The sequence below is a fragment of the Callorhinchus milii genome, unplaced genomic scaffold, assembly GCF_018977255.1.
Source record: "Callorhinchus milii isolate IMCB2004 unplaced genomic scaffold, IMCB_Cmil_1.0 Scaffold1365, whole genome shotgun sequence".
In the NCBI taxonomy this organism is placed as follows: Eukaryota; Metazoa; Chordata; class Chondrichthyes; order Chimaeriformes; family Callorhinchidae; genus Callorhinchus; species Callorhinchus milii.
The window spans coordinates 1-14,959 of NW_024706106.1; the positions used below are offsets into that span (position 1 = coordinate 1).

At 54.3% G+C, this 14,959-nt stretch overlaps 1 protein-coding gene across 1 annotated transcript; it reads left to right on the plus strand.

Moving 5' to 3' along the window:
- Positions 1-147: 147 nt before the first annotated feature.
- tonsl (tonsoku-like, DNA repair protein) lies at positions 148-13,563 on the plus strand (the record flags this gene model as incomplete). The annotated part of the gene is made up of 17 exons (XM_042346696.1): positions 148-302; positions 803-998; positions 1,211-1,269; positions 1,849-1,938; positions 2,505-2,577; positions 2,779-2,942; positions 3,730-3,850; positions 4,033-5,030; positions 5,594-5,688; positions 7,156-7,312; positions 7,927-8,005; positions 8,664-8,971; positions 9,820-9,991; positions 10,778-10,950; positions 11,315-11,388; positions 12,065-12,198; positions 13,279-13,563. Coding segments are annotated over 17 exons (3,215 nt in total), but the record flags the coding sequence as incomplete, so codon positions are not given.
- Positions 13,564-14,959: the final 1,396 nt, after the last annotated feature.

The window sequence follows — 14,959 nt, forward strand, 5'->3', positions numbered from 1 at the left end:
ACGATGGGGGTGAATGCTCCTGCTTGGGGTAGTTTTTGCCAGTATCTCTGGTCGCTGAAGTTGGGAGAGGAGCGAGAGGGTGGAGAGGTGGGGAAGGGAAGGGAAGTTGGGGAAGGTGAGGGTCACGGGGGAGAACGCTGTGCTCAGGCAGGTTGTGTCAGTATCGCTTGTTGCAGGAATGCGAGACGTGGCTGAACGTGGCGCTGGCCAGAGAGGAGGACGGGCAGGAGTTTGAGGAGTCGGAGCCGTGTTACCAGAGAGCACTGGAGAGCGCCGAGCGCGCCCACAGCACCCCTCTCCAGGTCACTGCTCACACATTATACCTTTTCTTTCTCTCTCTCTCTCTCTCTCAAGTATTATTATTATTCAGTAGCCGTGCTCATTGCAGTTACGCTTGCAACCAAAGAATCCAATGTGGAATGTAAATCTCACAAACCACTTCACGTGCCACAAACACAGTGTGTACACCTTAAGCAAAACTGCCATACACGTGTTTAGGTCACCGCTCCTCAATGATAGGAGATCTCCCCCAATACAAAATACGCCCATGACACTCCCCCACGCAAGACCCTTCTGATGAGGTACAAACCGCGTCTCTACGTCAAATCAGTTCTTGCGTTAATGGCGGACGGACACATGGGCATTTCGTCGTTATTAGTATAGATATAGATGTGTAACCTGTGTTGGGGGCGGTGTAGATGTGCTGGGCTGGGAAGGAGGGAGGGAGGGCTGGGGTGGTTGAGTGTCGCTGGTCTGCAGGCCCTGACCTCGACCCTCGTTCTCTCCTCTCTCCCTGTCCCAGGTGCGTGTGTTGCGGCTGCTGCTGTCGGCCCAGCAGAAGCGAGGCCTGCCCCAGGCTGAGGGCACTCAGGCCAGGCTACAGGAACTGGCTCAGCACCAGGCAGGCAGCGAGGAGGAGGAGGAGGAGGAGGAGGGCAGTGAGACACTTGAGGAGAGTGAACCCCTGGGGGAGAGCGAGCTGGAGCTGTCAGACAGCGGTACGTGGGCAAGTGGTGGGGGGGGGGGTGGGTGGCGAGGTGTGTGACTGAGAGTGGTGTGTGTGTGTAGGGGATGAGGCTGATACACATGTACTGTCACATACGATCTGACATGTCATCCACAAAATACACAAGTCACTACACTACAAGGACGTGATAAGAAGCTTTATCAGATGCAAGGAATAGTATTATTAATATATCTTCCCTGACAGATGAGGAGGACCTGGAAGGTTACAGTAAGCTGAACCCAGGCAGGAGGAGGACAAAGCAGGTGATTGTACCGGACTACTCCTGTCAGAACTGACACACTCGCGCACAGACGCACGCACATGCACCCACATACAGGCACGTGCACGCACAGCACAGATACGCACGCGTACACACACAACACGGGCGCACACCCACACACGAGCACACAGTGAGTAGTCAAGACCACACACACACACGGCCAACAGGGCTTAAAAATCAGGAGTTCAAAAAGTCGTTGCCTCCTTCAAGTTCCGTCTCAAGACCCTCCTCTTCGCCTGTGCCTTCGGTCACCCTTCTACCCCCCACCCTCCTTGCTCTCCACCCCTCCTGAGACCAACCCCCAGCTGGGGTGTAGATCCCTGACTGTCTAGCGCCTTGGGGATGTCCTCCCAACATGAAAGGCGCTGTGTAAGTGATTAATTCTTGTTGAAACTGTGAACCTCTATCCCCATGTTGGTGTTGATGCGCTTGCGGTCCCCTTCCCCCTGCTAGGGGTCGTGCTCCGCCCCAGTCTAGCGCTCTGAGACACTACCCTGCCTGGGTGGCGCTCAGTTGTTGTTGTTGTTGTCGAGCTGTGACCGGCTGTACTCTGTACCCACAGTGGAACCGCAGGAATGAGAAAGGGGAGACTGTGCTGCACAGAGCCTGCATCGAGGGGAATCTCAGACACGCCCAGAATCTGGTGGCAAAGGTGAGAGCAACTGGGTCCAAACCACCTCCCAGTGCTGTAACAATAACCAGTAGCTCAGTGGTTAGAGCACTCGCCTCGCAAGCCGGAGGGCCTGCGTTCGATTCCTGGCAGGGCACAACCTCAGGCAAGTTTCCTGACTCCACACGCCTCTGTTTACCCAGCGGTAAGTAGGAACCGGCTTGTTGGTCGATTGGCGGATCGCTTTCCGAGGGTTAATAATCCCTCCAGGGAAAAAATGGTCGCTTAATCCACGACTGTTTGTGGGATGTTGCTGTGCGCAATTGGCTGCTGCGTTGCGCCCGCGCAATGTTTCGCCCTGACCTGCCCGGGAATCGAACCTGGGTCCTCTCGCTTGTGAGGCGAGGGCTCTAACCACTACGCCCCAGGAACTCCCTAAACCACTGTCTGACGGTGGGGGAGGGAGCAAATATTGAGCTGTATGGCCGGAGGGAGGGAAGGGGTTGGTGGGGAGGGAGACCGTCGGGGAGTGAAGCAGCTGTGTGCAGTATTGACGTTTCTCATGTGTGTTACTGACCCCACTCGCCTCCCCCCCGACTGTGTTTCAGGGTCACCCTCTGAACCCCCGGGATTACTGTGGCTGGACACCCCTACATGAAGCCTGTAACCATGGCCACCTGGGTAAGCACTCAGTCACACCATAGTCGGAGGTCCTCTCTCCTGCTCTCTCTTTCTCTCATTGTCTCTCCCTCTCTCCCCTGCTTGCTCCCTCCCACACCCTTCTCCCACAGGCTCTCTCTTTCTCCCCGCCACCCCACAGGCTCTCTCTCTCCCCTCTCTCTCTCCTCTCCTCCCTCTCATTAAATCTCTCTCGGTTCCCAGAGATTGTGCAGTTGCTGCTGGACTCTGGTGTGAACATGAACGACCCCGGGGGCTCTCGCTGTGAGGGGATCACTCCGCTCCACGATGCCATCACCTGCGGCAACTTCCAGGTGGCCGAGCTGCTGATCCAGAGAGGAGCCTCGGTCACCGTGCTCAACGCTAAGGTACAGTGGCTTTCCTCCAGTGTCTGCGGAATGCCGGGATAATCCATCCCTGCTCACACTCACGGCGTTACACACCACATGTGACGCTCTTGTCTGGTCTGGAATCTCGAGAACGATCAGCCTGGCTCAGTGGCAGCGCTCGCTCTCGCTCTCTCTCGCGCGCGCTCTCGTTTCTGAGTCAGAAGGTTGTGGGGTCAGGCGCCCTCTCTCCCCACAAACTCCATGTAACATGGAGTTACACTGTCTATGCTGACGTTCCAATGCATCGCTGGGAGGGGTGTGGGGGGTGTGGTTGTTGCATTGTCAGAGACGCCGTCCTTCGGATGAGACGTTAAACCGAGGTCCTGTCTGTGCCTGTTCAGGTGGGCGTCAAAGATCCTGCGGCGCTATTGGAAAGGAGATGGGAGTTCCTCTGTCCCGGTGTCCTGGCCGTCAATCTCCCAAATAAAATTGGCACTCGCTCCTGTTTGTGGGACGCGGCCATGCAAACTGGCTGCCGTGTTTCGCCCGCAAAACATACAGCCACTGCACTTTACAGCTTATTCCGTAATGCGCTTTGTGCTTTGAAACGTCTCAGCGTCAGGCGTAAGGATCAATATTCTGGGTTTGCATGTGTCAGACACCCGTGACGATCCCATGAGGTCGTGGCGGCGCCATGCGGTGGTGGCGTGACGTGTGGCGATCCTGTGTGGCAGTAGCGTGTTGCATGTGACAGTGCTGTGTCGGGGGGAGGTGCTGTGCGACGGTCTGTGTCTCTGACTCCCTGCTTGATGTTTGCGCCTCTCAGGGTCAGAGCCCGCTGGACAGCCTGTCTGACTGGTACCAGACGTACAGCAAACACTTGGACAAAGACACCAAGCAGCAGTGCTGCCAGACACAGAGACTGCTGAAGGCAGCTCTAACTAGCGGTAAGTTAGAGGCGTGTAAATTTCGCCCACAAAACATTACAGTCAATTCACTTAACAGTGTATCCTGTGAAGCGCTTTGAGACGTCTCGACGACACGATGAGACACTGCAACCAACGCAAGGATTATTATTATTAATGATGTTATTGTCGTGACCTCTTGTGTTCCTGTTGTGTGCGTGCAGGCCCACGGCGGGCTGGTCAGGCCAGCCAGGAGAGCGACCTGTTTGACTCTGAGCGCTCGGAGCTGTCTGTCTCTCTCCCCTCGAGGGAGCGAGGCAGAGAGAGGCGTCTGCAGGAGACCAGTGAGCTGTCGGCAGGCAACAGAAACCTCCCGCACCCTTCACAGCGAGGGGCTGGGCACCTGGCCCAACATATTGGGGACCCTTCGTCATCCAGCACCCAGGCGTCCGGCACTAACAGACCAGGCTGGGGTTCTGTGGGTGACGTTGGCTCTGATGATGATGATGAAGAAGATGGTGATGAAGATCTCATGGTGCTGCTTCGCTCAGTGAAGAGAAGACCCAGGGTCACGGGGCAGCAGTCGGGTCAAGCACCTGAAGGCGACCGGCTCTCGCCACCGGGCTTGTGCGATGACCGGGATTTTCCTGACGAACCGGACACGGATTGGGATTCCTCCCGTGGCAGGAACCAGGAGAGGGATTTGGAGGCTCCAAATGCGGGGAGGGCCGTTTACCTGCAGGCCATGCGTGGTCTGGGCAGCGCCAAATCCCGGCTGTTGGAGCCCGGCCACTCCACCTCCCCTCCTCCCCCTCCGCTGGCGGGCTCCGACCGGCCGGCTCTGGTCCCCGAGGAGCAGGACCTGGCTGAGGATTGGCTGGAGGATGACCTGAGGTTAGCCAGGCCGAGGAAGAGAGCCAGGGGCGAGCAGCACTGGGGGGCAGGGAGCTCGGAGCGGGCAGCCATTGGCAGCTCAGAGGAGAGCCAAGTCCAGTCCCTGACCCTAGCCCCCACCACCCACACTTCCTCCTCCTCCGTCTCCTCCTCCAGGCTGGGCCTGAAGAACAAGAGGAGAAGCCGACAGATGAGGATGACGCAGATCGTGGACAGGACGGTGTTGGGGAGGAGCGGAAGGAGCGGGGAGCAGGGATTGGGGGCTTCCGTGCCTTCGGAGTCTGAGAGCAGCCGAGAGACCCTGACCACGAGACTGTCCCAAACCCCGGTAATGTGGCCGTGTTCAGCTGGTTGGAGGGGCGGGGGATAGAGGTTAACAGTTTCAACAACAATTACTCACCATTACACGGCGCCTTTCACATCGGGAGAACATCCCAAGGAGGCGCTGGACAGTCAGGGATTTGGACTGAGCTGGGGGCTTGGGATCAGGAGGGGGCGGGGGCAGGGAGGAGGGTGACCGAAGAGGAAGGTCTTCAGAAAGGGTCTTCAGAAAGGCCTCGCAAGTGAGAGGACCCGGGTTCGATTCCCGAAGGGGTGAAACCTTAGGCCAGTTTCCTTTCTCCACACGACTCTGTTTACCCGGCAGTAAGTAGGAACCTGGTTGTTAGTCGATTGGCGAACCGTTTTCCGGGGGTGGGGGGGGGGTAATAATCCCTCAAATCCACAACTGTGGGGGGGAGGGACGCTGCTGTGCGCAATTGGCTGCCGTGTTTCACCAACAAAATGCAGTCAATTGACATTACAGGTGTATTGTGTGAAGCGCTTTGAGACGTCTGGACGATGTGATGAGGCGCTATGTCAGTGGTAAGGATTGTGATTTGGCTGTTACAGAGCGTGGCACAGCCAGTGCTGGTTGCTGTGGCTCCAGTGATCCGGGTGCGGGTCAGAGTGCAGGACAAGCTGTTCCTCATCCCAGTCCCTCACAGGTAAGATCAGTGCTCTCTCTCGCCTCTTGAGTCAGAAGGTTGTGGGTTGAAGCCCCACGTCGGGGTTTGAGTCCCTATCGTCTCCACTCGGTGACACTTCAGTGCATTGCTGGTGGGGGGGTGGGGGGAGCGCTGCATTGTCAGAGGCGCTGTCCTTCGGGTAAGATGTTAAATCGAGTCCATCGTGGGTTTCAAGAGGGAAGTAGATGAGTATATGGAGTCCTGAAGCTCAGCGGTTAGAGCACTCGCCTCGCAAGCGAGAGGACCTGGGCTCGATTCCCGGGCGGGGCAGGGAGAAACTTTAGCAAGTTTCCTTACTCCGCACACCTCTGTTTACCTGGCAGTAAGTAGGAACCCGGTTGTTACTCGATTGGCGGATCGCTTTTCCGGGAGGTAATAATCAATTAAAAATTAAATTAAAAAAAAAATAATAATGCGGTCACTCAATCCACGACTGTTTGTCGGATGCTACTGTGCGCAATTGGCTGCCGTTTTTCGGCCACAAAATATACAGTCACTACACTTTGCAGCTCTAGCAAAGAGCTTTGAGACAACTCGAAGCCGCGCTGTATCAAATGCAGGGATTATTATTATTATTATATGAAAGAGAGCGGCTTGAAGAGGTTCGGGTGTAACAGTGGAGCTGTGCGTTTGAAGCGATCTTACTCTTTGAGCCGGTGCGGAGTCAATGGGCGAATGGCCTCCTTCCGCGCTGTAGGTTTGCAAGGACGGCACCTATGGCAATGGTGCCCCAGCACTGCCCCGGAGCGTCAGCCGAGATGAGACTATGAGCTTAAAATGCTGTCCTTTGGGATGAGAAGTTGTTCAGGTGGACATTAAAGATTCCGGTAAAGAGAAGGGACTTTCTCTTTCTCTCTCTCTCCCTCTTTCTCCCCCAGTGTCCTGGCCAACAATCCCCCCCCCAAATAAAATCGGTCACTCACTTCTCGGCTGTTTGAGGGACGTTGACGCGTGCAACTTGACTGCTGCGTTTGCCTACAAATGCACAGTCACTACACTTTACAATATATCCCGCGGAGCGCTTTGAAACTGATGCGATAAGGCGCCTTTTCAAATAGAAGCAGGAGTCGGCCATTTAGCCCCTCGAGCCTGTTCTGCCACTCTATAAGATCATAGCTGAGCTGTACCTCAAGTCCAATTACCAGTCCTTCCCGCGTGTCCCTTAATAATAATAATAATAATAATAATAATAATCCTTGCATTTGGTCTTGTGCTTCATAACGTCTTCGAGATGACTCAAAAGTGCTTCACAGAATATACTGTAAAGTGAATGGATTGTGTATTTTAAAACCCCGACAAAACAGATTATCTACCCAAGGAGTATCGTTGATGCACTGTGATGTCCCCGTTCAGTGCGTGTGGTGTGTTGTTTGGTGTACGTGTGGTGTGCTGTGTGCGGTGGTGGCGCGTGTGCTGCGTGTGTAACCCGCACTTGGGACTCCCCAGAGACAGCGAGACTCGTGACATCAGCTGGCTGGCAGAACAGGCCTCTCAGAGGTACTACAAGGAGTGTGGGTTGCGGCCGAGGCTGACGCTGAAGAAAGAGGGGGCGCTGCTGGCCTCCGACGACCCCGTATTGCACGTGCTCCAGAGCAACGAGGAGGTGAGACCCTCGGGAGGACGCGCTGTGTGCTGCGGTTCGAGTCCCGGGCAGGGCAAAGTGTTGGGCAAGTTTCCTGACTCCGCACGCCTCTGCTTACGAAGCAGTAATTAGGAACCTGGCTGTTAGTTGATGAACAGATCGCTTTCCAGGGGTTATTGTACCTTTTTTTTAAAAAAAGTAATCATTGGGTCACTCAATCCACGACTTTTTGTGGGACGCTGCTGTGCGCAATTGGCTGCCGATTTTCGTGCACAAAGTACACGGTCAATTCACTTTTGCAGTATATTCTGCGAAGCGCTTTCAGGCGTCTCGAAGACGTGATAAAGCGCTGTACATCAAATCCAAGGATTATTATTAATATTATTACAAGAGACTGAAGAGGTTGTAGGGTTTGGTGATGTTGAGATTCAGCCACCGTGCCCCGAACCTCTAGAATTCTCCGCCTAGCTTCTTCCCCCCCATCGTCAGATCGCACCTGAAGGCTTTCCTCTTCAACCGCCCCTCTCTCTCTGCCCGGCTTGGCGCCAGGCTCCGCCACTGTTTAACGCTCCGAGGCACTACCCGTGCGAAGAACGCTGTGTAAACACAAGTTGTTGTGACCGCCTCTTCCACAGGTGTTGGCGGAAGTGATGTCCTGGGACTTGCCCCCCCTCTCAGACAGGTACAAGAGGGCATGTCAGAGCCTGGCTACAGGTAAGTACCGCAGTGCAATACAGTTAAACTTGCACACGTTATAAATCGTTTGATCGTCTTAAATCAGGGAGGGTGTCAAACCTTTTGGCTGCTGAGGGCCAAATGAAGTTGGAAACAGTTCGCGGGCCGGATTAAATCATCCCCCGGGCCGGATGTGGCCCGCGGGCCGCCGGTTGGACCACTCCTGTCGCTACAATCGTTATTATTATTATTAAATCGTACATTCACCCGAGTCCCATCCAGTTTCCTATCGAATTCACTTAGATTTCTTTTCACTACGTGCAGTAATCACCTCCTAACTGGAACGCCACTCCTCTCCCCTACCCTCCATTGCTCTCCCACTTAATTGGAGGCCTTGAATCAAGGGAAACAAGCTCTTGATCCGTTGACGCATGCGCAGAAGATCTTCATTTCCCGCGATTCAATGCCCTCATTCCAACGTTTGCCAGTCAGTGCGCACGTGGTCACAGGTGAAGTCGCGTTGAATAGTGGGGAAAAAAAATTCGATCTTGATCGGCTGCGTTAAATTACACACATATAATGAGGATTACTGATTGCATCGGATTTTACACGACTTCCACAGTTTGTCTCTGATATCTCTGTTCTATGTCTCTGATATCTCCCTCTCCTCTTTCTCGCTCTCTCCATCTGTCTGTAGCTGAGAACAGGCTGGTGCTGAGGATCATGGAGATGCAGGAGAACAGTGCGTGTTTCAGTCTGGCTAACCTGAGCCTGGGACCGGTCAGGCTGCCCCCCGTGCTCCGTGCCCTGAAGCAGCAGAACAGCACCAGGGAGCTGTGTCTGAGCGGGGACAGACTGTGCGACAGGCTGCTGGGGGAGCTGGCTGACACCCTCAGCACCCTGCCCGGCCTGGCCCGCCTGGACCTGGCCAACAACCACATCACAGCTCCCGGCCTGAGGGTTCTGTGTGACGCCACTCTCAGGCCCTCCCACCTCAGCTTCCAGGTCAGTCTGGCTGTGTGTGAGTGTCTGTGTGTCTGGGGCTCTTGTGTGTGTCAGATGGGAACCCGAGGGTAGGGATAAAAAGAACCTCCTTTGATTGGCGGGACATGACAAGTGTTGTTCCCCAGGGGTCTGTACTGGAGCCTCAGCTTTTCAACGTGGATATAAATGACTTGGACGAAGGAATAGAATTTTGCATCCAATTTGCAGATGACACCAAGTTAGGAGACACAGTAAGTTGTGTAGATGGGAGCAGGAAGTTACAAAGGGACCCAGCTAGACTAAGTGAGTGGGCAAAACTCTGGCAGATTGTGCCACAAGTTATCAACGAGGAGTGTAGAATATAAAAGCAAAGAGATAACGCTAAACCTGTGTGCCTGGTTAGCTGGAGCCCAGTTAGAATACTGTGTCCAGCGTTGGCCGCCACACTTTAGGAAAGACGTTAAGCCGATAGAGAGGGTGCGGAGGAGATTTACTGGGATGAAACAGAGGATGAGCGGTTTGGCTGACGAGCGGAGGCTGGAGCAATGCGAGTCTTTCTGCTGGATCAAAGCAGGTTGAGGGGTGACCTGATCGAAGCCTTTAAAGTGATGAGGGGTTGTGAGCGAGTCAATATCGAGCATTATTTCCACTGGTCGGTGAGTCAGTAACAAGTGCATTTTCGCCCACGAAATATGCAGTCACTACGCTGTGCAGTGTATTCGAGCGAAGCGCTTTGAGATGTCTCGAAGGTGTGATACCAAAGGCAAGGATTATTATTACAGGGCATCGACCCACCAAGTCCCTGTGGAGCGTTGTGAACATCTCAGGATTTGCGAACGCTGGGATTGTTGTTGTTGTTGTTGTTTCAGAGTCTGGAGGAGTTGGATTTGAGCCTGAATCCCCTGGGAGATGCCTGCGCCCCCTCCGTCGCCCACCTGCTGACCAGCTGCCCCGCCCTGAGCACCCTCAGACTGCAGGCCTGCCGGCTGACAGCCAGGCTTTTCCACCAGCAGCGGCCCTTGCTGGCCGAGGCCATTACGGGTAAGCCTGCAGCTTGACTCGTCGTGGGTGGGGGGGGGGGGGGAAGAGCGGGTGTGAGTGTGTGCTAGGGGGTTTCTGTGAGTTGGTGGGCATGTGAGAGGGGGCGGGTGTGATGTTGGGTGTGTGTTGGCGTGATCTGTGGGTGGGTATGTAGTGTGCGTGTGCAACGGGTGTGGGAAACATAGGAAAGGAATAGACCATTCAAGCTCTCGAAACTCTTCCCCCATTCTATAAGATCATGGCTGATCTGCACCTCAAACCCCCATTTACCCGCCTTTGCCCCGTGTCCCTCGATCCCCTGACCTAACAAGTATCTGATCCGCCTCAGTCTTGACGACGTGAATGGATTCAGCATCCCTTTTGGGGGAGACAGTTCCAGCTTTCCCCTGGCCTTTGGTTGAAAAACTACCTCCTGATTTCACTTCTGAATGGCCCGGATTTCATTGTAAGACTATGTCCCCTTTGTTCTAGATTCCCCCACCAGAGGAGATAGTTCCTCTCTGTCTGCCTGCCTGCCTGCCTGCCTGCCTGCCTGCCTGTCTGTCTGTCTGTCTGTATCTCTCTCTGTATCTCTCTCTGTATCTCTATCTATCTATCTCTGTATCCTCTGTGTGTGTGTGTGTGTGTGTGTGTGCATATATTGAGTTCACCTCCAAAAATGCGCAGTCACTACACTTTGTAGTAAATCCTGTGAAGCGCTTTGAGACGTCCTTCCGACATGAAAGGCGCTGTACAACTGTAACCGTTGTTGTTGTCGTCGTTGTCTTTGCCCCGCTCTTCCCACAGAGGCCGTGCACCTCAAGACCCTGGTTTTATCCCACAACCAGCTGGGCTCTGGGGTGGAGACAGCCCTGAGGAGCCTGCCCCACCAGAGCCTGACTCGCCTGGAGCTGAGCTGTGTGGCCAGTAGCCCTGCAGACCCCCATTTCCTGGAGCCCTTGGTCAGATACCTGGGGCAGGTAAGTGGGGACGGGGGAGGGTTGTTTCGTATTGGTTAGCGCTCTCGCCCCGCAAGCGAGAGGACCCAGATTCGATTCCGTTTCCTTACTCCACGTGCTTCTGCTTACCGAGCAGTAAGTAGGAACCCGGTTGTTGGTGGGTGGGGTGGGTAATAATCCCTTCAAAAAATAATAATAGTAATTTGGTCACTTCATCCACGACTGTGGGACACTGCTGTGCACAAAACTGGGGCTTCAGCCTAGACTGTGAGCTCAGAGTACCCCAAAACCTCGAACACACAATCGCCTGAACCCGACGAGCACAATAACAGGAAGTGTTGGTGTGAACTCTCTCTCTCTCTCTCTCTCTCCCTCTCTCTACCAGGAGGGATGTGCTCTGACCCATCTAAACCTGTCGGGAAATCGATTGACAGACGAATGTGCCAGTGACTTGTCCAGGTAACTGCCCGGTCTCCGCATCTCCCCAACAACAACAACAACAACAAATGACATTTACACAGAGACTTTGTGTTGGGACGACGTCTCGGGGCGCTCGACAGTCGAGGGATTGCACCCGAGCTGGGGGGTTGGGATCAGGAGGGGAGGAGGGTAGGGAGTAGGAGGGTGACCGACGGCGCGGTCAAAGGGGAAGTTCTTGAGATGGGCCGTGAAGGAGGTAAGGGAGAGGGTGAGGCGAAGGGATTGTGGTTCCTGAGGGTAGGGGACTGAGAGGCTGAAGGCCTGGCCGCCGAGGAAGGGCCGAGCAGAATGTAGAGAAGGTCGGAGCCCGCTGAAGACTGGGGTTACGACAGAGTAATTATGTGGATACAATATCCATTTACACAGCGGCTTTCACATCAGCTGAATGTGCCAAAGAGCTCCGCCCTGCTCTCTGGGAGCCGAGCTGAGGGTGCGAGTCTCAGGTGATTTGGGGGGGGGGGGGGGGTGTGGGGGGGTAAACCCGACAGAGTGGGAGGTTTGTGGGAGCTTTGCTCTGTCACTGACCTGGGAGTGTGGGCGGACAGCGAGGACGGAGCTTTACTCTGCCTCTAACCCGTGCTGTTGCTGAGCTGGGAACGTGGCTACATTTGCCCCTACGTGCGGTAAAGCTGTGTGTTCCTCCCTAACCCGGCAGGTGCCTGTTGCTGTGTGGGTCTCTGGTGTCCCTGGATCTCTCGGCTAATCCCGGGATCACGGGGCGGGGGCTGGAGCGGTTGCTGTTGGCCATTGCCGGGCGGAGTGTTGGGATGCAGTACCTGAGCCTGGCAGGTGAGTGTCGGTACGGCGGGGGACTGCTCGTTGGCTCTCTGTCACCCTCATCTCAGGATCATCAACAACTTGGATTTAAATAGCGCCCTTCGCGCAGGGTAGTGTCCCAGGGTTCGAGCCCAGGTTAGGGACTTCAAGCTCACAGTCAAGGCCGGTGATGACCAACCTTTTTGGTCAGTCAGTTGAATATCTCTTGATTTGTGCCGTAAATCAAGAGATATTCAATCAAGAGAAAACTGGCAACACGTTGATTGATAGATCACGGAGTTTCTCTCTCTCTCTCGGCGTCCTGGCCAACAATCCTCCAATAATATTGGTCACTCAGTCCATGGCTGTTTGTGGGATGTCGCTGTGTGCAAATCGGATACCAAGTTGGCCTATGGGACCACAGTCACTACACTTTACAGTAATATTATTAAGTAAGGACATTATTAGAGTAATAATAGCGCCCACACAGTGGGGTAAAGGGCTGGAATAATAATAATAACAATCTTTTGGTTTGATTCCGCGCTTTATTACATTTTTGAGAGGTCTCCAAAAGCTTCATAGAATATGCTGTAAAGTGGAGTGACTGTGTATTTTGTGGGTGAAAGGCAGTAGTCAGTTTTGTGCACAGCAGTGTCCCACAAACAGTCGTGGATTGAGTTACTAAATCATTATTATTCTTTGAAGGGATTATTACTGCCCGGAAAGCGAGTTGCCAATCGACTAACGACCGGCTTCCAACCTACTGCTGGGTAAACCGAGGCGTGTGGAGTGAGGAAACTTGCCTAAGGTTTTGCCTTGCCCGGGAATCGAACCCGGGTCCCATCGTTTGCGAGGCGAGCGATCTAACCACAACCCTGCAGGACTCCACCTCAGGTCATGGCTAGAGGAGAGGTAGATTCGGGTGTCACCGGGTACACATGGAAGTTTACCCTGTGAGGGAATGGGTAGATGAGCAAAAGGAGCTGAGGATAGAGCCCTGGGGTACATCACAGGTGTACAAGGGCAGGAGGAGAAGCTACCAGAGGAGACGATGTGGTGGGGATGGGCTGGGCAGCGCGGTAACTGATGTGCTCTCTCTGGCCTGTGCTCCAGGTTGCTCGGTGACCGGGCCCCTGGAGGGGCTCAGCGGCAGGGAGGGGCTGCGGGAGCTGAGGCTGTGTGGTAGGGGCCTGGGCAAGTGGCACCCGCAACACACCGGAGTCGCCGCCGCCGCCGTCCACCGTCAGCACAAGTGCTTCACCCTCACCGCGAACAAGTAAATTGGGCAAACTCCCACCGCCTGGGCTTCTCCGTCCGTTTGTCTGTCGGTCTGTCTCTCTGAATGGCAGAATCGAGCCAGCCCTCGGCGGCAGCCTCTCGCCAGGTGGGTCCACAGTATTCCGGGCACTGCTGATCACAGCACAGCCCAGCCTGGCTCATCAGCAGGACTTAGAAGGACAGAGTCATCGCTGGGGACAGGGAATGCTCCCACTTGGGTCCTGTTAACCCTGCAAGCCAAAGTCCGAAAGGGTAGGGTGGTCCTCGCTGGACAAGCAGCGGGAAAGCTTACAGTTTTAGCTGGTTAGACTCCAGCAGTTACCCCAACCCAAGACTTGGTTCCCCCAAGCCTTGGCTTTTACCAAACTACAATAGTTTCTGGAATTAGTTAAGTAGGATGTGTCCCTCCAGGGAGAGAGATTGCGCATTCCATTCCAACAATCTATCTATGGGGAATGTCCACGTGTAGGTGGGATGCATGGATTTCTCAGCTTGGGTTGGAGACTCCTAAGCAAGGGTGATGGGTTTCCGCACGTGTCAGACACTCGGTGTCCTGGCCAACAATCCCCCAAGTGGAATTGGTCACTCGCTCCACTCCGTGGCTGTTTGTGGGACAAATTACTGTGACGTTCGCCCAGAAAACACACAGTCACTGCACTTTACAGTATATCATATAAAGCGTTTTTAAGACATTCTCCCAATGTGAAAGACGCTGTACCAAATATACTGATTATTATTATGTCAGACTCTGATTTTCTCTTTCTCTGCCTCTCTCTGTTACTCTCGCACACGTCTACCTGCACATCACAAAGCATTTATATTATATTGACAGTTTTTTTAAGGGGAAGGGAAGATGTCTGTATTTGTGTACTGTGTATATTAAACGAGGATTGTATCTGCCTCTGAACGTGACGTTCTTATATTCACACCTGGCGTGAGGGCTGTGGGGTGGGGGTGGTGAGGGCACCTCTGACAACGCAACACTTGGACCTCGAGAGCATCAAGCTGGCGAGCACATCACAGGGTCCTCCCACCTCGCTGGAGGCAGATGTCCGCCAGATGGCTGATGAGGAAACTCTCGAGGCATTACCTGGAGTCCGAGTTTGTGAACGCAGCAGCTGATGAGGAAACTCCACGCCTCCGACTGGTGGAATGGGAAGGGCCGTGTGCCCGAGCTGCGGGCAGGAAGACGCTGGCAAAGCTCTCACGCATTTCATGCTGAGCCGTGGTGCCCGCCGTGGGAGCTCGCAAGCCACCATCCACCTAGCGAGGACTCAAACCCGCGCTTGTCGGGATGACCGACTGGTGACTTCAGCGATAAATTCAGAACAAACCTTCGGAGACGCTATTTCGGTGAGCGAGCAGTAAACTTGTGGAACGGGCTCCGCAGGGAGACAGACGGTGGAAGAAAAAATGTTCGTTTCAACACCAAATGAGATAGATTTCTGTTAGGAAATAATATCCAAAGGGCACAGTGTATAGTGTGGGGACACGTGTCAAGTGACTGACAGGACGG